Source organism: Cyrtonyx montezumae, unplaced genomic scaffold (genome assembly GCF_038088225.1).
Source record: "Cyrtonyx montezumae isolate F1298 unplaced genomic scaffold, pur_monq_1.0 scaffold_21, whole genome shotgun sequence".
NCBI classification, from domain to species: Eukaryota; Metazoa; Chordata; class Aves; order Galliformes; family Odontophoridae; genus Cyrtonyx; species Cyrtonyx montezumae.
The window spans coordinates 2754913-2781058 of record NW_027071948.1 but is presented as its reverse complement, the minus strand read 5'-3'; the positions used below and the strand labels follow the sequence as shown (position 1 = coordinate 2781058).

General features: G+C 57.1%; 2 protein-coding genes across 2 annotated transcripts in view; one reads left to right on the top strand and one right to left on the bottom strand.

Annotated features, from left to right (window-relative positions):
- The window catches only part of SAMD11 (sterile alpha motif domain containing 11), a 53231-nt gene extending 37040 nt beyond the window's left edge, over positions 1–16191 (top strand). The window contains exons 6-14 of the mRNA XM_065737995.1: positions 3045–3137; positions 5743–5907; positions 8205–8343; positions 11649–11764; positions 11866–11944; positions 12458–13161; positions 14433–14557; positions 14775–14885; positions 15911–16191. Coding sequence (XP_065594067.1) covers positions 3045–3137; positions 5743–5907; positions 8205–8343; positions 11649–11764; positions 11866–11944; positions 12458–13161; positions 14433–14557; positions 14775–14885; positions 15911–16159 — 1781 coding nt within the window. The 3' untranslated portion in view covers positions 16160–16191. The remainder of the gene's footprint in view (positions 1–3044; positions 3138–5742; positions 5908–8204; positions 8344–11648; positions 11765–11865; positions 11945–12457; positions 13162–14432; positions 14558–14774; positions 14886–15910) is intronic.
- Positions 16192–18060: 1869 nt separating this feature from the next.
- The window catches only part of NOC2L (NOC2 like nucleolar associated transcriptional repressor), a 33260-nt gene continuing 25174 nt past the window's right edge, over positions 18061–26146 (bottom strand). Inside the window, exons 17-19 of the mRNA XM_065738017.1 lie at positions 23285–23420; positions 20198–20341; positions 18061–18592 (exon numbers count right to left, since the gene is read on the bottom strand). Of these exons, the coding sequence (XP_065594089.1) occupies positions 18453–18592; positions 20198–20341; positions 23285–23420 (420 nt within the window). The 3' untranslated portion in view covers positions 18061–18452. The remainder of the gene's footprint in view (positions 18593–20197; positions 20342–23284; positions 23421–26146) is intronic.

Genomic DNA, 26146 nt, shown 5'->3' with positions numbered 1-26146 from the left:
GCCGTGAGCCTGGGTGGAAGTAGTGACTTTTCCATCCTTTCTTCGCAGCTCTGGGAAGAGCGGGATTATCCTGCTTCCAAAAATAACCTCCTCCCTCCCACCCCCTCTGCTTCCACCTCCTTTCAGGTGCCTTGCAGGCAGCTGAAAACAAACTGTCAGCGTGATGGCATCTCCCTGGTGCTATGGATGTGCACAGGGATGTGTCGGGTCCTGTGCGTTGAATCTGGTCCCATGTCCTCCCGTTGGCCCTTCCCAGCCTCCCTCCATCCCTGGGCTCCTCAGCAGAGGACAGTTGGATGGCTTTCCCCCCCCACCCCAGCAGCTGAGAGCCCCTTCCTCGGAGCCAATCAATGGGAGCCTTCCCGCCCCGGTGGGGCTTGGCAAACATGGGATCAATAAGTTATTAGCACCATTCTGTCAGCTGTAATGTGGAGATTGATCGGGGCCGGGGCTCCTGCACGCTGCCTGGCACTTCCCCAGCCTGATAAAGATGACAGATTAAGGGAATAAGAAAAAGGAATTAAGGAGTCTGGCTGTCAGAGCTGTCACGGGGCTTTGCAGGGGTTGGATGAGAACGATTGGACATTTAAATGGTGCTGAGGGCACAGCACCTCTGGAGCCAGCAGGTCCCCAGCACGCCTGCACCTCCAGCCCTGCCTCTTTTCCAAAAGCAAGGAGGGGGGATTCACAAGTTTGCAATTGCTAAGCAGCCTCTCTGCAGCATATAAAATGAATCCAGGTCTCTCTCTTAAGTGCAGTATATCCTCCCTGCGAGTGTTTTCCATACTATGAATATTTACCACCTTTTTATGGCACGGTGCATGCTGTGAGAAGGAATTTTGCAGGGAGCCGGGAGACCCGGGGACGTCAGTGCTCCTTCCCTGTAAAGCAGCCCCATTCCAGGTGGGTCAGAGGACAGCATGGCCCTGCTCCCTTCCTTGGGAAGGGGAATGCTGGAGTGGGCTTTGGGGGCTGAGCACAGGGAGGTGGGAAGGGGCAGGGTTGAAGCCTGCTTCTGCCGTGCCCACGGAGCCATCCAGCTGACCTGCTGCTGGAGGATGCTGCTTTTGTTTCGCTGCTGAGTGGCAGAAACCCTCCTCTCCCCTTCCCAAGGCCCTCCAGTCCTTCCCATTTCCATTCTCCTTGCCCTCCGCTAAAGGACGGACGCTCTTCCCATGACCTCGCTCTGCGCTCTGCCTTTGTTCCATTGATCCCTGCTGGCAAGGGGATGGGGCCGGCGTGCTGCTCCTGGCTGGCCCGGTGGGGGCAGCCCAGGGCTCTGATCCTGGTGGGGAAGGACATCCCTCGTGTCCCCACCGAGCTGTCATGCAGTGTTGTGTCAAGGGATTGGAGAGAGCTGAGCTCGCTGAGCTGCTGCCGGAGCGCCGCGGTGCGGGTGGAGGGGATCGTCATCTCCTGGGGCTGAGTTTGGTGTGGGACTGGAGGTGTTTTCCTCATCTGAAAATGACATGGAAGGGAGGGAAGGGAAAAGGGCTCTCATCCCCCGTTGGATGTCAGTGCTGGGAGGGCGGTGCTGTGCTCTGGGGGTCATCCTTGGGGGTGGAGGTGCTCCCAGAGCTAAGCTTTGAACCTGCCCGGCTGGGCTCCCAAGTCCTGCTGTCAGAGCACAGCAGTGGGGGAAAGAGGGCGTTTTCATTTGTAGATTGCACAGATTGTGTGCCTGGGTCACTCCTGCACTGTGGGGCAGTGGGGCACAGTGCTGAGTGGTGTGGGTAACGTCCTTCACCTTCAGCATTAAGGAAACTGTCCCCAGTGGTGGAAGTGGTGGGGCAGTGGTGGAAGGCAGGAAAGCCCACACGAGTTTGCTGCTCGCTGGCCAGGCCGGGAGGAGTGGTTTGAAGGGGAAACTGAGGCAGGAGGAGTGCTGGGATGCAGATGGCAGCCGAGGGCTGACTCCTGCCTCCACACACCTGCCATGTGAACTCAGTGCTGCCTCTGTCCGACTCCATCCTTCCTGCCCGCTCTCCCCTTGCTGCTGTTGGATGGCATTACAGCGGGTGGCAGGGGGCAGCTGGGGGCCTGGAGGTGCCACTTGTAGCTGTGCAGAGCTGGGGGTGCTCCTGGGCTGGGCCCACCTGGGGGCACTGAGCTTGGCTCGCAGTGTCACCTGCAGCAGCCATCATCTGGTTGCTCATAAATAGCACCGTGGGGTTACCTTTCCTAACGAGCGCACGTTGCACGCTGGCTCAGCCAGGTGCTGCATGCGCCGGCTCAGAGCTCTCCTCCCGAAGATGCTGCATCCTTAACAAGCCCTTGATAGATGAGGATCTGATGCTGGCGGTGACAAACAGGCTCTCCCTTCCTGCCCATATGCAGCATCATGCTTTCAGTTTTCCCCGCCGTTATTACGGGAGGATATCGATTCCGAATCGGTGCGGGGACGCTGTCATTGTGCGTTGGGTATTCTGTGTTGGCTGCACTAATGCGAAGGGCTCGAGCAGGGAAGATTGCAGAGGACCTTGAGGTTTTGAAGAGGAGAGAGAGAGAGGGAGGGAGGGAGGAGGGGGAAGAGAGAGAGAGAGAGACACAGCGGTGGTGGGAAGAGCGCAGAGCTGTTGTGCTTTCGGCACGTTGTTGTTTTGGTGTTTTCTCTTCCTCCCTCCCCGTTCTCTTTCCCCCGGTTGCTTTTGCCATCGGGGCATGAAAGGAGTGGAAGCACCGGGGGGACAAAAGGCAGCAGAACAAACGATGAAACTCAGTAAGGAAACGAGGCGGCTTTCGGGATTTATGGCTGGAGAGAGCGTAGCATCGATCCGAGCAGTGGTGACGCTGGGGCTGCGTGATGGGGAGAGCAGAGCGCGGCTCTCGGGATGATGATTTTTCTTACTTTGGGGTTGTTTTTTTTTTTTTTCCTCGTGCGTGTGTGTGGCTTTCTTTATTTTTTTCCCCTCTGTCTGAGTGCGTGTTGGCGTGGTGGAGAGCAGGAGAGAGCTTCCCCCCCCCACCTCCACTCTCACCCCCACCCCGGCTGCTTCTGCATGGGGACGGGGCGGCCTCTGACACCCAGCTCTCATCTCTCCTAGATGACATTTTAGGCAAGAGAAGAGTATGCTCTCCCAACAGCAGCAGTGAGTGCCCGTTAGAGAGCAAGAAAGCCCGAAGTGAGTCCCCAAAGGGTAAGTGCCACCTCCCCCCCCAACCCCCCGCCCCTTTCTTCTCCTTTCTTAAGAGTGGAACTTAATTGAGATTGAAGGGGGGGGGGGGAGGGGTTATCTCGTCGGGGGGAATTGCCTCTTAATTAGAGTGATGGTTTTGTGATCTGCAGAGCAAGCTGTTGGGGTTGAGGGGTGTCTGCTCTTCAGGCAGAGTGCTTTGATTACGTGTTTAATATAAAAGATACGGCAGGGCTTATCGTGCTGGCATCTGCTCCCTTAAAGGGAACGGGGCTGGGAGGATGGGGCTGCCTGGCAGTGCTCCTGCAGACGTGTGATCTGCAGAAGGTTTCTCTTTTACAGGGGATTTTAAAATCTGATTTGTTCCGTGGCTCCTTCCCGCAAAGGCGATTTTCAAACTTTCTTTACAGCCAGCAGAGTAATGGAGCCTGCAGCTTAATGAGTTCGTCTGCAGGCTGCCTAAACGAGGCCGTGCAGGCCGCTGGCTGGCAGGCTTTGTTGTTAAGTTCAGACTAATTAGCTGTCAGAGGTGCCCACCCCATCGCTGTGCCCTGCTCCACTGGCTGTGGGAAGGGGCAAGGGCTGGGCATGGGGCTGGGTCCTCCAGGGGGTGTGCTCTTGGCTGGGGGGGGTTTCTGTGCAGCTCTTACATGGTGGTGCGTATGGATGTTGCCATTGTAGGTGATGGTGCCACATCCTGGCTTTATGTAACGTTCCTCTGAGTGTCCCTGCATTATGGGATGGTGAGGATGCTGCGTGCTCACTGCGCAGTGTTGGCAGTACTGCCTCTCAGCTTATGCTCCTCGTGACCATCTCTGTGTGCTCCTTCTTCCAGTTAGAAGCACCTTAGCTCTTCACTGAGAGGTGCAAAGAGGCTGATTCAGGCAGGGATTCCCCCGCTCGTTCTGAGTGGGGTTCTCAGGAAGCCTGGCACAAAAGCAAACTTTCCACTCCCACTTCTTCTCTCAGAAAGTCTTCCCTGCCCTTTGCAAGACGGGCTGGAAAGTCTGAGCTGAGCTGTCTGCCAGCCCCCACGTTCCCTGGTTTGTGTTGGACACGGGGCTCCCCAGTGATCCTCAGCACTCTGGTGTGTGTTCTGAGCCTCAGCATGGGGAGGGAAGGGAAGGGATGGAGTCCTTGGTGCTTTCTGGCCCTCGGTTTCCCCACTCCCTGCCACGTAAAGGGGCTGAAGTGGGGTTAGATCTGTCTTTGCATCCTGTGCCATGGACCCCATGGGCTGCTGCCGCCACGAGATTTGGGATCCCAACTGTTGTAGGAAGGAAGGTGACCCCACATCGTAGCAAGCAGACAGAGCCAGCAGGCCAGTCCCCCTGCAGGGCCAGGAGTGCTCCCAGTGGGGCAGCAGCCCTCCCTCCATCACCCCTCCCTCCCCCTGTGATGCTCAGGAGGATCCCTGGCAGAGGCTGTCAAGCAGAGCAGGGCTTTCTCACGTCTCGTATGGAAATGTGAGTGTGTAGGGCTGGCAGGTGTGGGGGGTGGGACACCTCCCTGGGTGGCAGTCCCCCAAGCAAAGCTGCTTCCTGAGGCAGCACTGTGTCTGGGGATGGCCGGGGTCCTCCTCCACGCTGCACTCCCATCTGCTCTCACCTGATGTCTGCTGTGGGGCTGAGCCCGTGGAGTTTCTGGTAACAAAGTGTTATGAATCCCACACCTCGCTCCCTTTTTCTTTATGGACAGCAAGCTTTGGGACCCTGATAGGGACCCACAGCTCTATCCCCAGCGAGGGGTCCTGCGTGGACGTGGCACAGTCAGTGTCAGAACTGCAAAGGGAAGGAGTCTGGCAGCATGCCTGCCTGCCCTGGGCACTGTGGGTACAGCATGGGGCTGGGGACACGCTGTAGGGGGTCCCGTTATTCCCCTGCCCACCTTGCTGCTGGGAGTTCCCGCATCCCAGGAAGGGTTTGCCCCTGGGGGAGATCTGAGATAAACCCCCCACCGAGGGGAGAAGGCTAATCACCTGCACGTTGCTTACAGTAAACACAGAGCTTCTGTGGTTTCATCTCCCCACTGCCAGCCTGGGTGTGATCACGTTGGCCTCAGGGTGTGGGGCTGCGTGCTCAGACCTGCAGCACTGCACTGCCTCACTGTGCTCCCTGCCCACCACGGGAGAGAGGTCTGAAAGCAGCACGGTGTGTGCAGGACGGGCTGCCCGGGGCCCCCATCGCGGGGGGGCTCAGTGCTGAGATGTGGGGCCGTGGGATGTGGTCGGTGGGCACGGTGGGGGGGGGGGTGTGGGGATCTGAATGATCCCCCACCTGAACGGTGCTGTGGTTCTGTGCTCATCTGAGCTGCAGTGCTGTGTTGTGTGGCTGCGTCCTGGTGCTTGGGTGGGTCCTGGCACACGAGGACGAACATTTTGTGTGTGTGTTACTGCAGACGGAGGTGCTCCTGTGTGGAAGCATGGCTGTGGGTGTGCACGTGGTGGCACCCCTCAGGCTAAGCAGCTCAGCACGTCCTGGGCTTGTCCTCACATCCCACCGTCCTCTTCCCCCCGAGTGCCCCGTCCCTGTTCTCCTATCATTTCTCACCATTGGGAAAGGGGAAAAAAAAATCCAAAACCAAAAGGCCGAACCTTTCTGTTCTTCAGAAAACTCCCACACCCCTCTGCTGGAGGACTCAGTGACTCAGATGACCCCGGAGGAGCACTACAGGCGCATGATGTCGGCGCTGAACGAGCACGGCACGTTTGAGGAGCAGCAGCAGCAGCGGCTCTACCAGTTGGCCAACAGCATGGCCGTGCCCAGCCACGGAGGTAGGGCTCAGCTTTGCAGCAGCTTGGTGTCCTAAGGGCCACCCAGGAGCCCTGCCCTCGTTTGAGGGTGTTGGTTGTGTCAGTCGTGGTGCTCCCAGGATGCTGTGTGCAGTTGTAGTGCAGTGGGATGCCCTCTGGGGCACGGTGCTGTTTGGCATTGACGATGTGAGGCTCAGAAAGTAAGTGCATGTGGACGCAGCAGAAGTTGGTGCCGGTGACCTCTTGCCTTAGATGAGAGTTGGGCATTTTATGGCTTTGTAAACAAAACGCATCCACGAAGCTGAGGATACAGCTCACTGGGGAAGTGCTGCAGTCCCTGCGATGCTGTTTGCATCACCAGGGGTCACTCTGGTCCTTCACTTGCCCCAGCCAGCACTGCTCCTCTCCCCAGCTCACCTGGTGGGGGCTTCCCAGCTTGCACAGAGGTTGCAGCACCGAGGGGACAGGTCTGCTCCTTTGAGGTGGAGCTTAGGGACAGCAGGGGACCCCCTCTCCTGCTTTATTCCACGCCTGCTGCGTGCCCTGGGCTGGGGGAGAAGTGTCCCGCAGTGCCTGGATCTGTTGGGTGCTTTACGATGGGAAGGATCACTGCTGGCTTTGCCATCAGATGGGGATGAAACTGCCTGGACACAGCGTTGGCTGCACGATGCTGTGCTGTGCCTAAAGGGGGCACCAGGCAGATAGAGGTCTGCCCTATGGGGGAGCGCTCAGCGTCCTCGGGGGCACAGCATCCCCGGGAGGAGCTCAGCATCCCCACGCAGGCTCCGGGGAGGATGGCTGGGACCCAGCTGCCCGCATCTGGCAGTGCAGGAGAGGCAGGAGGGGATAGCACGGGGCCGGAGAGCCCACAGCCCCTCTGCTGCTTCCCGGGAAGCATGCATGCATCCATCAGGATTCAGGAGAAATCTCCAGTCTGGAGCACAGATCCCCAGGGCTCCTTGTTAGGTTAATGAAGAGGCCGTCTTCTTTTCCACTCCGTTTGATTTGATTGGTTTCTCTGGAGGGAGAGGGGGGGGGGGGGGGCAAGAAGGCAATTTCTGTTGCTGTAGAGTCAGGATTTGCTCATCAGCAGAGTGCGTGGCATCGTGTGCCCGGGCAGTCCCACACCTTGGCAGGGTCGCAGAGCCCCCCCAGCACCCCCCCCCTCCCAAACTGAGGACCCGAGGAGCTCATTACCTTAAAAGCCCGATGCGCATCTCTCTGTTTTAATGACCGTGGCTCGGTTTTCTCCTTGGCAGAAGGGTCACCCTGAGCACTTGGCGGGGGGGGGGATGGGGGGTTGGGGGATTGGGGGGGGGGGGGGGAGCGTTTTGGATGTGCTCCACGCCGCAGGGCCGGCTATGAATTATTACTGCCCCCTACAAAGCGCAGTTTATCTGCCCGGCTCACACGGAGGCACCGATAGCATTAATAATGGAGAAGATGTTAATAATTGAGGGCTTTTATTTATTTATTTATTGCCTTTAATTGCTTTCCCCTCCACCCCACCATCCCCCTTACCCCCCCCCCTCCTCCTCTTCCTTTCCTTTTCCCCTCCCTCCCCCCCCCCCCCCCATTCATCCAACCCGGCGGCGTCCCCGCTGTCCATCAATCTGATTTCCCAACTGTCAGAGTGCAGGATTGTAAATGGGGGGGGGGGATGGGATGGAGGGGGGGGATTGGGGAGGGGGGCAGCGGGGATTGTTGCGGTCGCAGGGGATCGATGCTGCTGCAGCTGGCGGCTCGCCAGGCGGCTGAATTACCGCCGCGAGGGGGGGGGTGACCCCCCGGGTCTTGCAGGTAATTAATTAATGAGCGTGGAAAGGAGCTCGGTGCCCGGCTCCGAGACTTCTCCGGGCTTTTAATGCGGTCCGATGGGGGGGTTTGAGCCGCGAGGGGGGGGGGAGCATCGACGTGTGGGACGCAGCATCCCGGGGATGGGAGGGGGCCCTCTCCCTTCCCTCCCTCTGCCGGGGAAGGCAATTTCCCCCCCCCCCCCCCCCCCCCCCCCTCCGCTCCCGGAGTTGCACAATTTCCTCCGCTGCCGAACTCCCGCGGAGTGGAGGCGGCTCCGCTGGGCCGGGTGAGGGGGGAAGGGAAGGGTGGGGGGGGGGGACGAGGAGGGGGGGTGACTGTCGCCCGAGGGCCGCGGGGACGATTGAAGGAGGGGGGGGGGGGGAGCGGGAGGACTGCTGTCGCCCGCGGGGAGCCGGCAGCAGCGGAGGGGGACCCGGGGCTGGGAGGGGGGGGGGGGGATTGGGGCTGAGGGGGGGGGGTCCTCTGCTCATGGCTTTCCCCCCCTCCACTCCTCTCCGCAGATCTCCTCCGGGCTCGGCAGGAGGTGGCAGCACGCAACCCGGGCGCGATGGAAGCGCACATCCCCTCCGGCAGCAACTCGTCCTCGCAGCGAAGGAAGCAGGGCCTCCCCCAGCACCGCGACAGCCACTTCCCCGACAGGTACCCGCGGCCTGGGGTCACCCGAGTGGGGGGTGGGGGGTGCGGGATGTGTGGATGCCAAAGTTTGCCCCCCCTGGGGAATGCAGGGAGCCCGGACCCCCCCCCCCTCCCTGCTTTGCTCTTCGCTTTGGCACGGAGTGAGCGGAGACGTTGAAGTTTGTGTTTTATGGCTTCCCCAGATGAGAGAGGAGGAATGTGCCAGGATGGAATAAAAGAAGAAACGTCCTTTATTTATTTACTTATTTTTGAGGAAGAAGGAGGCAAGGTTTCGCTTCCCCACTGACAGCAGTGCTGGGAAGCCAGCCCCCCCCCTTCCCCCTTTCCTCCCCAGCAGCCCCAGCTCCTTTATCTTGCTCTGTGCCACGAGTCGTGCCTCTGCAATCAGCAGCTCCAGAGGGAAATGAAATGAACACTGCATGCGTTCCTGCCAGGACTGGGAGCTGGAGATGCACACAGGAGTTGGGCTGCAGTCTTCCATCTGGGGCAGAGGAATCCCATGGGGCTGAGTGCAGACATTCCCCTTGCTGGGCACGCGGGCAGTGTGTTTTAGAGTGGAGTTGGAGCTGGGAGGACCCTCAGTGCACTGAGCACCTCCAGGTGTGGCACATCCATAAGGCCTCTGGGTGTGCATGCAGCCCTCAGGGTCAGTTTCCATCACTGTGATGTGAGTCCTTGCTTTGGAAGCATTAAGGTCCAGGAAGGTCCGTGAGCAGAGCAGCACATTGCATGGAGCAGGGTGCTGTTGGCACCCATGTGCTAACTTAGACACAAGCAAAAGGGCTCAGGGCTGTGGGATGGAAGCAGGGGAGAGAAGGAAGCATGCTTGAGCCACACTCTGCAGCTCTCAGCACCTCCAGGCCTGAGACAGCACCATGGATACTTCTGCAGAGCCCAGTGTGAGCATGCTGCTCCGAGGTGCGGTCTGCTGAGGACCCCAGGAGCCATGGGGTGCAGCGTGGTGCCAAGTGGGTGAACTGCTGCCACGTGTTCTCCCTGCCGCTGTCAGCGCTGGGCTGAGCACTTGGCTGCTGCCAAGTTGTGGGTTAAACCCCCTGAGGCTGAGGGATAGGAAATTGCAAAGGTTCAGGTGGGCACCGAGCATCGAGGAGGTGGTGATGGGGGCACCTCCTTTCCCAGGAGCAGGAGCAGCGTGGTGGGTGTGGGGCTGAGGTTCCAGGCTCCCCTCGGGTGGAAAGTGTCTTTTCCCATCAAACCAGAAGCAGAAGGGAGCAGAGCTCTCGTGTCTTCTCATCCCTCCCCCTGCCTCCTTCCAGTCGGTCTGGGTTGATTTCCACGCCTTGCCACTTCCAATCTGTGTTGCCTGGCCCGCTCCCATCTCCCATTGCAGCCTTTGGAGGATGTGATGGGGTTAAAGCAGGAGGTTGGGCTTCAGCAGTATAATGTGTAACCCCGTAATGACTTTAAATATTGATTATTTGAAGGCCATTAGCGCTTATTGTTAAAGAAAAGTCAATACTTTTTAAGCCTTGTGAACCATTTGTCTCCTGTTAAAGGACATATCAAATTTAGCAGCGTGCAGTGCAAATCCCCTATTACCCCACTCAGGAGGCTCCAGCTGGCGTGGTGGGGGGGAAGAGAGGGCTGGGGGCAATACTCAGGAGCACTTTGGCAGGAGCAGAATTGCTCTGTGCAAAGAAAGGATGAGGCTTATGGGATGTGATTGCCACGGGCTGCATGGGTGTTAAGGGAGTGCAGCTCAGCCTTTCCTCTGGGAGGTGGAGGAAGAGGAGTTAACGGGGCTGAAGGCTGAGATCTGTCCAAGGGAGGATGTGTGCACCACTGGGAGCACCTTCTGTTTGCCCCGTGCCCAGCCCTGGTCCCCAGCAAAGTGCACACTGTCCTGGCACGGATGTGCTCTTCTCAGCTACGCTGTGGGTGTCCAAGCATCTGTGGGGCTGCTCCCCCCGCGCCTTCTCCTTGCCCACAGAAATAGGGGTGCACCCAGCTGGAGGAGTGGTTAAAAGCCACTCAGTTCCCTAAATTGCTCCTTAGAAAACCAACAGCACGTCCCCAGCCTGGTCTCCCCATGATTACAGCTAATGACATCGAGCGGACACCACCCAGCCCCGTCACGCCGCTTTAATTGTCCGTTATTCATCTGCGGGCTGTCCGGGGTGGCAGAGCACTTGGCAGCCCAGCGACCGAGGCCTCGGCTAATTGTGAGGCCTCGGGGATTAGGGCAGGTGATTACACACTTCATGGTGTAATTACATAAGCATCGCTTGGCTGCTGCCCCGGCTCGGAGCCGAAGGTCGCGCGCTGCGTTACCTGAGATTAATTGGAGCTGCCACCGGAGCGCGAGGTGCTGGCGGAGCGGTTATACGATTAGCATTAACATTTCAGCAGCGACGGATCGATCCGTGGCTCTCCTCCAGACACAGCGAGCTGTGCAATTAGTTTAGAGGAGAGCTAGGGGAGGAAGGAGGAGGAGGGAAGGAGAGCCGGAGGCGGCGGAGGGGAGGCAGGAGGAGGAATTTCAGAGGGCAGGCGTCCTTCTCTTGCAGCCGTTGTTGGGGATGTGCGGTGCTGTGCAGGGCCACCCAATGTTGTGAGCATTGGTGGCGGGCCCTCCCCACCTGGGGTCCTCCCCTTGTCCCGCCGCCTTCCCCTCGCCTTGCAGTGTCTCCTGGAGCAGATTTTATAGGGGAGACGTTGTAAAATGAAAATAAACGGCGCAGCACTTGGCTCTGCCTCTGGATGCCCCGGTGAAGGTAATAATGTTGTAAGTGGCCATCAAAAGGAATTAAGAGACGTGCAGCCGGAAAGCAGAGATTTGCTTGCAGGCTCCCAGGGCAGATTTGACTAATGGAAGAGACCTTGGCTCTTATTCCCTTCCTGCTTATTCTTTTTTTCTCCTATTTTGTTGTTGTTGCAAGCAAGCTCTACCTGCAGTGCTTCCAGGCATGGTGCCCTTCCCACCCCTCAGGCCTGCTCACCAACCCCAGCAGAGCCCACTGTGTGGGAGCTGTTGAATCACAGCCTGAACCACTGATGGATCACCTGAGGTGAGCACTGAGTCCATCACAGGAGCACAGGTGAAGGCAATGCACCTGTGTGACCAGAGGGGTGGAGTCTGACTCCACCTCTCCCAGACCCCATTTAAGGGCTGAGCACCACTGGGGAAGGATCTCTTTCTGGAGATCACTCCTTTAGACTTTCCTACTGTGAGCCTAGGACATGGGTGAGCGTTTTCCTTTGCTTTGATTGATTGTCTCTTTCCATAGCAGTAATCTTTCTAACTGCTTCTGGGTGTTCAGTGTGGATTTCCTTTCTGTTTCCTGCAGGGAGATATCCCACCCGCCGCCTCTGCTCTCCCCCCAGAACGCGCCCCATATTGCCCTGGGGCCCCACTTGCGACCTCCTTTCCTCGGGGTGCCTTCAGCCCTGTGCCAGACACCAGGTGAGAGCAGCCCTTCCCTGCACAGCTCTCTGGACATCGGGCCCTGGGTGAGCCAGGACCCAATGGAGTGGCGAGTAACCCTGTGTTCTCCTCGTCCCCAGGTTACGGCTTCCTACAGCCGGCACAAGCAGAGATGTTTGCACGGCAGCAGGAGATGCTACGGAAGCAAAACCTGGCCAGGTGAGGAGAACAGAGGACAAATGCAGAGGGCAAGCCTTCCGTTGCCACTCTCCATTATTTTGCCTTCCTCTCCATTCCCAGTGCTCCCGTTGCTTTCCTTTGCCTTCCCTTTAGTTAACTTCCATTGCTTACCCTTGCCTTCCATTACCTTCTGTCTTCTGTTCCTTTCCCTTCACCTTCCATTGCCTTTTATTCCCTTCCCTTCAACTTCTCTTGTCTTCGCTTCTCTTGCTTTCCATTGCCTTTTATTCCCTTTGCCTTCCCTTGCCTCCCATTGCCTTCTCTTCCCTTCTCTTCACCTTCCCTTGCCTCCCATTGCCTTTCCCTTCACCTTCGGAATGGTGCACGATGCCGTTCTGGCGGAGCAGTGCGTAAGCAGCAGGTCCACAGCCAGGCGAGACCGAAGGATCTGGGTCTGTGGGGGCCATCCTTGGGGAGCCCCCAGTCTTCGGTTCAGCGAGGTCCCCTTGGAGATCCCCCTTTCCCACCTCCCCCTCACCTCTCTCCGTGCAGGTTGGAGATGTCCGCTGAGCTCATCCGCCAGAAGGAGCTGGAGAACATCCACCGGCAGCGACTGCTGGCTGGCGACCCGCTGAGCCTGCACCCCGGCCTGCCCCCGGACCACCCCGCCCTGCGCAACGTGCACGACATCCCCGAGGGTCACCCGCTGCGGGACGAGCTGTCCCGGCGCAACGCCATGCTGGTGCTGCGGCACAACAACGCTCCCCTGCTGTCCCTCAACCCCGGCGTCCCCAGCAGCTCCACGCCGCCCAAGGAGCAGCCGCGGCGCGGCAGCAGGAAGGCGGCACATCACCGCGCCGAGCCGCAGGGACACAGCGAGGCCAAGGAGCCCGCGGAGCCGCGGGCGAGGGACGGAGCACCGGACTGTAACGACGAGGAGATGAAGGACTCGGAGAGCGACGCCGACGTCAGCGATGAGAAGCCGGAGAGCTTGAAGGCGGACAGCAGCGGCTCGGCCGCGGAGCTGAAGGAGTGCAAGGAGACGGGCAAGGGATGCGAGGGGGGCAAGGAGCTGAGCGAGGGGAGCGCTAACCAGAACGCGCCCTGCAGCTCCTCCAGCGCAGAGTCCCCCAGCCACGGGCTTGGTGCTGGCATCAACAAGGGCGAGGTGAAGTACCTGCCACCAGCCTCCATCCCGCCGCCTCAGCCGCTGCCCTTCGGCTTCCCCTACACCATGAGCCCCTACTTCCATGCAGGTGGGTCTTGGGGTGATGAGTGCTAGGGGGAGAGATGAGGATGGTAGTAAGTGCTAGCAGGTGTAAGTCGCCATGCTGCACGCACAGGGAGAGGCCAGCACGAAGGATGGAGGCACCTCCCAGCTGTGGGGATGTTCACTGGGGGTGCTTCGGGACTGCTTTGGGTGAAGTTCTTAGTGGGAACAGCCAGAGGAAGAGAGGCATGAAGGCAGCGGGGGCTGTTGGGCTGCAGTCACCCACTTTCCAAGCCCAGACTGTTCCCTGTTGTGTGTGTGTGTGTGTGTGTGTGTGTAAATCCCTCCTGCAGCGTTCTGCACGGGATGGGAGCAGGCAGGCACTCCACCGCCAGCTCTCCCATCATCCCAAAGCCCGACCCCGCCTCAGCTCGCAGCAATTAGCGGAGCAATTAGCGGGGGGCGGCTCGGCGCTGGGGCTCTGCGGGGAGCAGTGCTGCGGGTGGGCTCCGTGCCCCCGGCACCGCCGGTTCCTGGAACGGCCCTTTATTATCACGGCTTCGCGTTTCCATCGCCAGCGCTGTCTGGAGGCTTTGGCAGCGATGTGCAGAGCCCTCCCCGGGCTCCCAGAGCGGCAGGAAGGTCGGGTAGGGTCGGGTTGCAGCAGGGACAGCTGTGTGCAGGGTGCTGCCCTGGGATGATGCACGCTGCCCGCACGCTGAGCCCCATCTGTGCGGTGCTCCTCCATCCGTTCCCGCTCCCTCGGAGCGTCGTTTATCAGCGAGGCAGACGGGGTCCTGGCAGGGAGCAGCACTGCCCTCCTTCCCCTCCTTCCAGGACGGGGACATGCCATGATGAGAACAGAAGGTGCATCCCTCGCAGCCGCCCGCTGCATATTTGTTATCATTGTGTGAGCTGCCAGCAGAGCTGGGCTGGAGCAGGGGATGTGTTCCCCCCACCTTCCCCAGGCTCAGAGCTTTCTGTGCACAAACACTCCTCTGGGTTTTGTGCTTTTTTTTTCCCCCCCTTCTCTTTGCTCCCTTCCCCCCATCTCTTCCCTGCAGCTGAAGCACATTGCACACATGCAATGCATTAGCTGGGATTTTTCCTTTCCCTGCTCCCCCCCCCCCCCCTTTGCTAAGCTGGGGACCTCCAGGAGGAAGAAGCTATGAGCTGACCCTGCCCAGTGCTTTAATTGACAGGTCATTAAAGATGAATGTGTGGCTGGAGAAAAATATTCAGATTGCAGGCTGGCTGTCGTCCGTGTGGGATTTTAATGATTTATGTTCCTCTCCCCACCCCTCCCTCCCGACCCAGGCACCATGGGAGGTCTCTTTCTGGATGGTGACGAGAGCCCAGCACTGGAGGACATCAGCAAATGGACAGTGGAGGACGTGTGCAGCTTCGTGTCCAACCTGGCAGGCTGCACTGAGTACACTCAGGTACAAGCTGGCAGCTGGGGAGGGGGGAGGGATGCTCACGTGGGAGCTGAAGTGTGTTTGGGGGGGGGGAAAAATGCCACAGCCCAACGACCCCAACGTGGGGCTGAACAGCAGCAAGTCGGATGGGGGGGAGCGGGGAGCAACCCAGGGTTTGCTGAAGCAGAGATGGATTCCCCTGTGTCCCTGCAGCCGTGCTGAGCCCCGCTGTTCCCTACAGGTATTCCGTGAGCAGGCCATCGATGGGGAGACCCTGCCCCTGCTGACAGAGGAGCACCTGCTGAACAACATGGGGCTGAAGCTGGGGCCGGCGCTGAAGATCCGCTCGCAGGTAGGGCTGCTCTCCATCATCCTGCTCCCAGGAAGGCTCAAGGCGGCCTCCGAAAGGTTTCACTGCACCTGGAGAGCTGCTCCTTGCTCCCCATTCAGTGCCGGGATGGGGGATGAGGGCTCAGCACACCTGCAGAGGGGTGGGGGGGTGGTGCCACGGGTCTGTTGTGTTATGGTAAAACAATAATGGTGGCTTTGCTGCTTTCCCTGCAGCCCTCGCTGTTTATGAGGGGCCTAATAAAAAGGTTCTGTGGGCAATTGTTCCCCGTGGGTCAATTCGGGAGGAAATAAAGCTCTTAAGGCTTCTTAAAAAAAAAACAAAAAGAGGATGCTGAATAGCTCACAGACATAGTGAGGTTGGATTGGGTCGTTGGGGGGGGGGGGGGCTGAAAGCGAGAGAAACCCTGCTTCCATTGAATGAGTGGTGTTTAAAGTTCTCTAATAAGGCACGGGGCTGGGGGGCAGTGAGGGGGGGAGCAGCATCCCGATGCTGCTCCCTGAATAATGCCCCAGTTGTCTGCTTGGAGCACATGCCTGTGTTTTTGTTTAAGCTGAAATGTGAACCAGCTGTGTAGGTGCTGGGAAGCTGGGAGGCCTTTGGCCCTTGCTGGGAGGTGAGAGGGTTCCTTGGCCCTGCAGAAGGGAGAGGCTGCAGCCTCACGGCTTCCTCTGCACCCGTGGAGCAGGGTTTTATTTCTCCTGTTCCTGTGTAGAGTAAGTCCTGCTGTGCAGGAGTGGGCCCTGGACCATCCTGTAGCCTCAGGGCTAGGTATGGGGCCTGACAGCTAACAGGCACCCAGCTCCAGGGCAGCACTGCTGCCACCACCACTACGGCCTCACCTGGCCACGTAGGTGGGCTCCAGGTTCCCCTCACCTGGCCAGGTAAGCAGGCTCCAGGTATCCACAACCCCTTCAGGGCTCAGCGAGCCCCAGCTCTGGGTCCAGGCCAAAACAAGCAGCAGGAAAACGTTGCCGAGCCCCTTCCTCAGCCCTTTCTCCTGACTTCTATTTTCTCCTTCCTAACAGGTCGCCAAGCGGGTGGGCAGGGTGCTCTACATGGCTGGCTTCCCCATGGCCTTCCCCCTGCAGCCCCCGGGGCTGCGCCCACCGGATCGGGACCTGCCCCCGTCCGAGCTGCGGCCCTCATCCACGGGCAGCGTGGCATCCCCCTTCGGCAGCACACTGCCCTCCGCCAGCCGCATCTCCCCCAAGCAGGAGAACGGGAACCCCTCCATCGGGGCCACGCTCAGTGACACCACTAAGCCCCCGTCCTAACAGCTGCTCCTGGGACTGAGCTTGGGTGGAACACAAAAGGCAAAGCCTCCCTGGGCGGCGTGAGCCGGAGGAGAGAAGAAAAGGGGGAGGGGGTTTGATTTATTCTTATTTTTTGCTTAAAAGAAAGGAGGAAAACAAACAAACAAACAAAAAACAGTAAAACTGCAAAAGTTTGAAGAGAAACTGTAAAAAGGGACAAATATCCAAAGATGGACTGAGACCACAGCAAGGGAAGAAGAGGAGGAAGGCGGTGCTGGAGGGGTGAGGGCAGCGGTGCTGTTCCCTTTTCATACTGGGGTTGTGGGGAACGCTCTTTGCCTTCGAGGCAGTGGCTGTGGGGGGTACAGGGGCCTCAGCAGAACCCCCTCACCACCACCCAGACCCTCTGGATCTGCTCCTCTCCCTGGAAGCACAGCTCCTCGTTCAGCTGTCTATGCATCTCTAGTGAACTTTTGCAAACAATACCAAAGACAGAAAGAAAAAAAAAAAAGAAAAAAAACAAAGGCAAGTTCTGGTCCATGTTTACTCCCCTGGGGATGGTACGGCACGGACTCTGCCAGCCCTGCAGAGCTGCGTTTGCTGGAGGTTTGAGGAGGAGATGAGTGTGTGCTCACGGCCCTCGTGTACTGCGGACTCATTTATACCTTTGGGGTTCGGTTTTTTGGTTGGTGGTTGGTTTGTAGGGTTCCTTTTTTCATGCCTTGTTACAGAGGTGGCTGTCGTTGCACACTGGGGCCTGCTGCAGAGCAGGAGCAGAGGTACCCATGTGCTCCCAGCAGAGGGGAGGGATGCTGGGGGTACAAACAGCAGCATTTTGACTACTGTGAATGCAATGGTAACTCCTGGGGACACCCTCCTGTGACCCTGTACAGTTGTGAGCAACAATCACAAACAATCACATGTGGTACTTTTTTTTTTTTCACCCTTTCTCTCTTTCTCCTCTTTTTTTTTTTTTTTGTTTAAAAGTTGCACGTGCTGCCGTTTTTTTCTTACCAAATAGCTTGGTGGTACATTAACTTCTTTATATTGTACAAAAAAAAACCAAAACAAAAACCCCCAGAACAAAAACCCCAAACAGAAAACAACCCGTCCTCCCGTGTCATTATCCATCATGTCACAATAAAAAAAAAAAAAGATGCTTTCCAGCAGTCAGTTTAAATAATAAAAACCACCACCACTCACTCTGCAAACAGTACCTGGGCTCCTGAACCCCAGCAGTCTCTCTCCTTGCTGTGTGCACTCGAGCTGTGTGCTGTGGGGGGAGCAAGCATTGTGCCCAGCTACCTTGCAGGAGGTAAAGGTAAGTGAAAACGTTCTGTCTCACAGCCAGGACCCTGCCGCTCCCATCCCAGGCTCCCACGTGTCCCTGCCTGAAGCCACACCAGCCCCAGTAAAGCAGCAGGTGCTCTGCCCCCGCAGGGGGAGCTGTAAATATAACAATAAATTATTAATTGTGGAGGAAAATCCCTCCCCCTTCTGGGACTCTGGGGCTGATAATTATTGTCGGTGCAGTTGGAGGAAAAAAAAAACACCCTTTCTGTTCCTATTTCTGCCTCTCCAAAACGACAGCAGCGTGTGCTCTGAAGGGTGCAGGAGCAGGCAGCAGCAGTTGCCTCTTTACCTGTGCAGCAGTGTTTGGGAGCAGCACTCAGTGTAGGCAGGCAGAGCTGTCACAGCTGCAGAGGCTCAGTTACCACTTAGCATGGGGCACTTGGGTAGAAAAGGTTTAAAAACCCCAACAAAGCGTATTTCCTGATGCTGTCAGCTATACCTCTTCCTACTCCAGCCTGCTTCCACCCTTTGCCTCCTCCCATAGCCCGAATAGTGAACTCCTTCCGCAGTCAGGGTGGCTGATGGATCTGATGATACTGATGGTGCTGATAAAGGCTTCCACACAGAGCTCAAAGTGCTCTACACAACCCCTGAGAGCCCCTGGGGAGAGGGTCTGGACAGATCCCACGGGTGGTTGGGTGGGCAGAGTTTGTCCTTCCCCTTGGTCAGCTCCCTGGTGTTCCAGCAAGAGCTGAAAGTGGCCCCTGTGTTATTTAAAGCAGTAGGTTTTATTATGGGTTTTTTATTACCTGTACCAGTTCTACTGGCCTTGATGTGACCACAGAAGAGTATCAAAAAGCACAGGTCGAAAAACCTGGACAGTCCAAGCAGCTTCAGTGCCATGTTTCACCACAACAGTCCTTGCTGGCAGCAGCTGGGGCTGGGACCCCCCCTGCTCCTGCCCCCAGTGCTTACCACTCCTGGAGAACCATCCAGAGGGGCTGCAGGGTTCTGGAGGGGTTCAGTCATCATCAGAGAAAGCCAAATCCTCCACCACGTCGTCCTCCCCCTGGGCCAGCTGCTGGAGGTCGGAGCGTGACAGCGCGCGGGGGCTGCTCCTCTGTGCCTGCTGTGAGCCCCGTGGGGCTGCCAGGCCTTCCCCTGGGGGTAGAGAAAGGGAGAGGTGTAAATCCTGCTGTGCTGAGGCAGGGTGCAGGCAACTCATCACTAATTAATGCCAGACACTCATTAATTTATCAGCACTGCTGCAGCTCCCAGATAGCAGGAGCATGCTGCAGGGTGATGCACGCAGAGTGCTGGCTTGGAAGTACTGGAGAGCAAAGTCATTGCTGTGCCTGTTCCCACTGCAGGATCTGACCCGCTGGAGCTCTTCCCTGTTCCACAGCCAGACCTGTGTGCTTTGTGGCAGAGCAGTGCAGGGATGCTCAGCACGGAGCTGAAGGCCTGGAGGTCTGTCCATGTCCACCCTGAGCAACGGCCCTGCTGCCACCGCCGGCTGTTGGGAGGCAGTGAGATTCTGTTTGCTCAGCCCAGAGGGAACGAAGCTGCCACAGTGGCTGAAGGAAGGGAGGACCAAGAGTTCCTGCTCCCCAGGCACTAAGCTCATCTGCACATGCCAGAAGCAGAGAGGCAAAATGCTCTCTTTACCCTTTACAGCGCTGTCAGAACATGCACCCATCTATTCCAGGCACTGATGCTGTGCATGCCAAGCCACAGCCATCTGCCACACGGAATCAGTCAGGTTTTTTTGCTCTCATTTGGACTCTTTCCCCCTTTCCTGCTCTCGCTGCTCCCCAAACTGGTAAAGAAAGGCTGCAGCACAGGAGCTTCTGTGGCTGTTCCCCACAGCCACACATCACACCCCAAGGCATGCAGTGGAGCAGAGGCTTGATCCTCTGACACTCGGGCTCTCAGTGATGGCAAGGAATAAAATAAAATCCAGCAAAGAGCAGAGCATCAGAGCCCTGGCAGCCCTGCTCCCGTCTGCTCAGCTTGCAGCACGTTGGCAGGAGCAGACAGGAGGAGCTGAACGTGGTTGCTGTGCTGCTGGGTGCAGAGCAGGCTCTGAGCTGGCTGTGGCTCCGTGCAGGAGGCAGGGATGGCACAGAGCTGCTGGCCCAGCCCCCACACTGACACCCACTGCTCTTATGGGCGGCAGCTTTACTCTGGGAGAAGGGAGCAGGACCAAGCACAGAGCAAAGCTGGTTCTTGCAGAGCCTGCACTGCTTACCTACAGTGTGAAAAAAAAACAAACATGAATGCAGGGCTTGGCCAAGATCTCCTAGCTATACCAGGAGGAGCAGCTAAGGGTTACCCCCTTGCAGCCCCTCACGCCCCTGGCACTGCTCAAAGGAGAGGTGAGGTGCCCCCAGCCACACTCCCCTGCACCAGTAACCCACAGGGAGCCTTCAAACAAAGCCTGCTGGGGTGGGCTCTACTTCAAGCATTTGTTTGAGCATCACTGCATGAGGCCCCTGCATGGAGATGAAAGGGGCTGGTGGCTTGTTAGAGCAGGGGCTGCAGAGACCTTAACCCCTTAGCTCTCTTCCCAGTGTGAGCTCAGAACTGACAGGTCTCCCTGTCCACGTAGTGTGCGTGTGAGAAGATCTCCTGACACCCTGCAGCTCAAAACAGCAGCAAAGCAAGAACAGAGGAGACAGCTCCTTTGTAGGAGAGATCCCAGGATGCAGAGAAGCCTCCAGTCATCAATAATTCCTTTTCCCTTTGCCCAGGTGCACTACTCACCATCTGAGTCACTGTCTTCCTCTAAATCTTCCTCCTCTTCTTCAACTTCATACTCTCCTTCTTCATCTTCATCATCCTCACCATAGTTCTCCTTGCTGCTGGCTTCTGAGCTGTCATCTGATGCTTCTTTGCCTTTGGCTTTACCTGTAAGTATTTGTAGCATGTCAGTGGAAATACAAAGAGCAGCATAAGAGCACCAACACCCCAGTGTTCACCTCCTGATGCTGGACGGGACCTCACTGCATTGCTCTTGCTGGTGTGCTGCCCAAAGCCCCTGGCACTGGAGTCCAGAGAATGATGCACAACGTTTCAGAGCCCCCTGGCTACCTGGCATTCATCCATACTCAGCTATTTGGGGTGGCCGTGAAAGCACCTTCCCGCTCTGCACAGGGAGACATGAGTGCTGGGAGAGGGAGATGGGCAGAAGAGCAAACCAAGGAGAAATGGAGCTGCTGGATGGATGTAGAAGGAGCATAAGACATAGAGCTGGGTCGAGAGAAGGGCTGGCTCCTTGGGGCAACAGTACACCCTCTGACCCTCAGCTGCTATCCACTACTACAGATGGGCACACTGGTTCGGGGCATCCTTGTAAACTCCCAGAGCTTTGTTTCCTCTGACAATCACAACACGAAAGTGCAGAACCAGATGTCACCACAAGTCCCCTCCTAACCAGGCCCAAGGCAGCCAGGGAAGAAGCACCTCTGGGTGCATGGCCTGGGGGGAGAAGCCCCTCACAGCCTCTGGATCTCACTGCCCTCATCAGCACTGAGGTCACACCTCCCTCCCCTGGGCAATGAGTATCTAAATGGCAAAGTCATCCTGCACAGAGGGAGCACAGCCCCAAGCTGAGCCCATCTCCCTGTGCAACAAACAGCAAACCTTCCACTTACCCACGCATCAGTCAACGCCCAACTGCTGCACGTCCTTTGGGCACCTCTCTATTTTTTTCTTAGCCCCATCTTCCCCTCCCAGCAGCCGACCTGGCCTCGGAGCCATCCAGAAGCTGGCTGCCAGCCCTCTGCTCGCTGCCATCCGTCAGCGCCGCGGCCCCAGGGGCAGCCACAGCCACATGTCACAGCAGGAGCCTCCTGGGCAGCCATGCAGAGCTGCAGAGATGGATGGCAGCGCCGCTGCCGGCGCCGAGCATATTGATGGGCACCTGAGAGCTCCAGCAGCAGTGAGCACTCATCCATCAGGCAGGGCCAGCAGCAGCGCCGACAGCTCGGCTGGGAGCACACACACAGAGCTGCAGCCGTGGGCAGGGAGCGGAGCTGGGCTGCTCCTGCACACCCTGCAGCTCAGAGAGTGCTTCTTTGTGCTCCGTAGGGTGAAGCTGAGGCTTCTGTGGTTTGATATAGGACATCCTTTCCTCCCCGGACCCTCGGTGCAGCAGGAACTCTGCTAGAATGTCTGACCTCTCCCTCCACACCCCCGGCCCAGCTTTAAATGGACGTGATGTGATTACGTGAGGAATAAATGGAGATGGGTGTTCATTAGTGGCACAGCAGCACCTAACACGGACGGCTGGCTCGCTGCACGCTGCCTCCTCGCTTTAATTGCTGCACCACCAGGCTGCCCACACCTCTTTCCCAGCCATTAATAATCTCCAGGAGCGGCCGCCTCTCCCCCTGGAGAGCTGTCAGCTGGGAAATGAGAGGAATGCAGGAGCTCCCCCACCTCCTTGGTGACACACATTGATCAAATCCACGCTGTCCTCCCCACCGCAGGGCTCCTTCCACTCCTGCCTGCTCGGTGCTTCCTAAAACATCCAAACTCCTTTCTCTTCACAACTTGCAGAGACCCAAGCAAGCGACTCTGCCCTGCTGAGTGCTTTCTCTGCTTCATTCCACTCTGTTCAGCTCCACATGCACAGAGCATAAGGCAAGGGCGAGGGGAATCTCCCCTCAGATCCACCAGATTAAGAAATGATTGGAAATTCGTTGCTCTCCTTCCTTCCACATTGCTTGCCACTTATTCCCACGCAGCTTCCAGCCAGATGCAGACCAAAATAGATCCATCAGAATAAGGCAGCACTGCCTGGTTAGGAGCACTACGCTGCGACCCTGGGTGGGCAAACTGCAATCCCTGGCTCAGAGCCCCCTTCAGAAGGTGAGGAAGGTGGTCTGAGCTCATTGGCACAGCTGTCCATCGCCCTCTTCATTCATTTAGAAAGCCCCCAAATTAATCAGCAGCGCCAGTGCTGACACTGCAGAGAGCTCAAGCCATACGTTAAGCCAGCGAGACTTCTCAGTAACTCCTCTGCAGAGATCTACAGGTCCCCCAGCTCCAGAGAGAGGGCTCTTTCCAGTAGGAACTGCAAACACAGCTTTGTGTGCTGCTGCACAGGACCTCATCCCACAAAACCACAGCAACCTCAACCTCAGCAATAGTGTTTCTGACCACTTCTTCCTCCTGCATCACGGCACCCTGAGCCAAGCCTCGTTACTTCCGTGCTAAGTCTCATGAGTGATGCTCCCACCTCACGATACATGCCACAGACAGCACTTTATCTGCAGATCAAACGTGCAAACAGGAAAACCTCGCATCCCTGCAAGTCTGCCTTCTATACAGATGCTAACACACTGAGAAGACCTGCAATAGCCCAAGCTTTCCCCGATGACAAACAGAACATCTGAGTTTCCCTCAAGCCTCCAGGTGAACTTTTTCAGCAGGTTCCACAATTTACTGTGGCCCCCTCGTGGTCACAGCCCATGAGTGACACCGCTCCGTTTCTGCAGGACACAGATTTCCTCTGGTCCCCAGGAAAACCTGCCACGTCATTCAGTGAGAGATAAACCCATCAGGAGGGCACGTGAGGAGAGGATGAGCGTTCTCCCATCAGTGATTCCTGTTGTGGCAGCCAGCTCCTACAGCAGCTACTGTCTGCAGTGACCTACAGAGTGGAGAGCAAGCGTGCTGTCAGGTAGAGCAACATCCTTACCCTTTTACAGGTGGGGAAAGAAGATGGATTTCTGCATCTCCAACCTCTGTGCAAGAGACAGCAAGCACTTCTTGACCCAGGTCAGCTACTCTGCCACACACCACGAAGACAGACAAGGAGGAGGCAACCCAGCCCTAGAGCTGTACCTTTAACAGGGAATCCAACGTTTTCCTCATCAGAATCAGTGTCCAGCTCAAACAGGTCCTTGAATTCCTTCTTATCTTCTTCCTTCCTTTCGTCCCATTTCTTGCGTTTAATTTCTGGGAAGTTCAAGTCCTCGAGCTGGAAGAAACAACAAAACCAACGGTGAGAACAACCATAGTTTGTACTTCCTGAACACAAAATGCTGTGCTTCCAGGCACCAGCTTGGCTCTGCCCTGGGAGTGGAAGCCCACTGCTGAGCAGTAGCTCTGCCCGCTGCCAACCAGAGGAGCAGCAGACAGATCTGTGAGCCCACATGCAAAAGCACCACTGATCACTATGCAGTAAACTACACTTGCTGAAGGGTCATCCACTTGGCTAAAAACACAGGACATCCCACAGCTATGAACTGCAAGCCATGCGGGCTGTTCTCATCATCCCTGAAGTAGCAGTGTCCCACCAGTGCCAAAAGCTGCAGCAGCCATAGCAGCATTGGTTTTTTTGGCTTCACACTCAGCACAGCTCAATGCTAAGGTGCTGAAGATGCTTCGGGTCTGTCTGCATCACAGCTCACCCTGTTGCTAGCCCTGATGGAGATCAGCGGGCCAAGCCTCGCTGCTGCAGACACAGCCAATATCAATGCCATTAAGTACTTGCAATTGACACCACCTCACAGCTCTTTACACCTCTCCAGAGGGGGATTAGGGGGAGGATTTACTTGCCAGGGCTCAGGCCAGCAGGGCGAAGATAATCAGAATGCAAATTAAATCCCAAGTGCACTCTGAACATCAGCTGCCCGCTGCCTGTGCCTGGCTGCACACCTCCTGGGAAGCACTCATGCATTAGCACACATTAGCTTGCTTGGAAACATTCGCCCTGCGAGTAATAACTCATTTGCTCTCCCACCCATCAGCCTGGCCCTTGATGCACTCCTCTCTGCCCATGCTCCCACCCCCCCAGCCCTGCCAGGAACCTCCCCAGTGGGACAGGCACACTCCATCCAGAAAGGCAGCCCTTTGGGAAGGAGAAGGAGCTGTGCATTTGTTCCTGCAGCCAATTCCAGCAATTTCTCCGGACCTGTTTCATGGTTATGGTCCCCAGCTGAGCAATATTGATTGTGGGAGCTGAATACTTACAAGCAATCATCTGCAGCACCAGGATGGGAAGTTGGAAGCTGGACAGAGAGGGGAGCAAAGCACCAAGCTCCTGCCCTCCTGCCCTATGATGCCCATAGCCAGCTGCCACCACTCTCCAGCAGCAGTGAGACAGGAGCCTGGCACTGCACAACCAGGACAGAGCTGGGTCTGGAAGCGTGCCTGTCCCTGCACAGGGAACAGCCAACAGAAGGGGAAAACACAGTTCTGACAACTGCCCAGGTCCCTGTTGCGTGCCCTGTTCTCTTCAGCCCTGGTCACATCTATCTGCTGCAGCAGCAAGTGAAATGCAAAAGTCGCCCCGAGTCTCCCGGTGACCCCTTCACACATTCTGAGTGTGCAGCAGAGGGGAAAGATTTCTCTCACTGTTGTGAAGAACTTCTCCAGCATCCCATGCTACAGCAGGCAGCAGAGACTGCTGGCTGGGACTTGCTAGGCAGTACGAAGATGCAAACAGGACCCCTGTTTCCAAAAGCAGCCCATGGGTTGAGGTTACATCAGTATTGGCTGAACTCACCCTGAGCAGATTACAAAGGACCCAATGTTGGATTGGGCAGAGCTGTGCCACCTCCAACCTCCTGCAGCACCACAGGAACGTGTTCAGGTTGGGCACCTCAGAATAAAGGCCCCAGAAGTCCCTACCAGCTGTGGGGCCATCCTAAAGCAAGGGAATGAGGACTTACGCTGAGCACCAGCTCACAGATACAGGCTGTGCTCAGCACCCAGTAGCAGTAATTAGGTAATTTGGGGGTCCAACCTTTTAATTCCCAGATAGAAGGTTCCTATCTGCTGAGTCTCACGAAGCCCATTAGTCTGCATCCCATTACAAACCATTGGGAAAAGCAAACGGAATGGGCAGACGGGGTCAGCACTGTTACACGAGGCAAACTGCAGCTCATGGCAGCTGAGAGCCAGGCTGATTTTCTCCTGTTATTACTTTCCCCCCCCCCAATGGCTGCTAATGGGACATGGATTTTCCCAGCCCTAATGGGCCTCATGGTGTTCACTCTCCTGCTGGGGCTCACAATGCTGCATCATTAAGCTAGCAGTCCCCACCGAGAGAGACAACGGCCCCATTCACCAAGCAAAGATGTCAGGCCCTTCTGAAAGCTAACTCCAAAATCCCTCTCTCTGCAGTTAATCCCTTCAGCCCACTTTCTCCAGTAGGGAGCAAGTCCCCGTGGCTGCCCTTCAGACTTCCCCTGGTTTCTGAAGTCATCCTCCCGAGCCTTGCTATGCCAAAGCAACAGCCCTACAGGGGCTGGAAGCTCCTGCTCAGCCTCCTGCCCTTAAGCTCGGGCTGTACAGAGCACTTCCAGGATCTCCCACGTCTTCCACTGCACTCTGGGACCTGGCTCAAAGCCAGTCATGCTCATGTCCCATTGATTATTTTAATTGTTCCCCACCATACGCTGGAGACACCAATTACATCTATTTCCTGCTCCCCGGCCAAGCAGCCTAACTCAGCCACTTTCATTGCATTAGCATCGAGACAGCTTTCCTTCAGACTCCTAATGTAAGCAAAGCCCCCACCCCCCACCTCCTGCAAGTGGAGCCATGAAGAGCGGCCACGGAGCCTTCCCTTTGGCAGGAGATGTGGGAAATGGCAGGCTGGGAAATCCTGAGCAGACAGCAGGTCCCACCTCACAGCCAGCCTGCCACGGGTGAAACAAGACAGCGTAAACCAGAACTCACCTCTGATTCTTCCCTTGC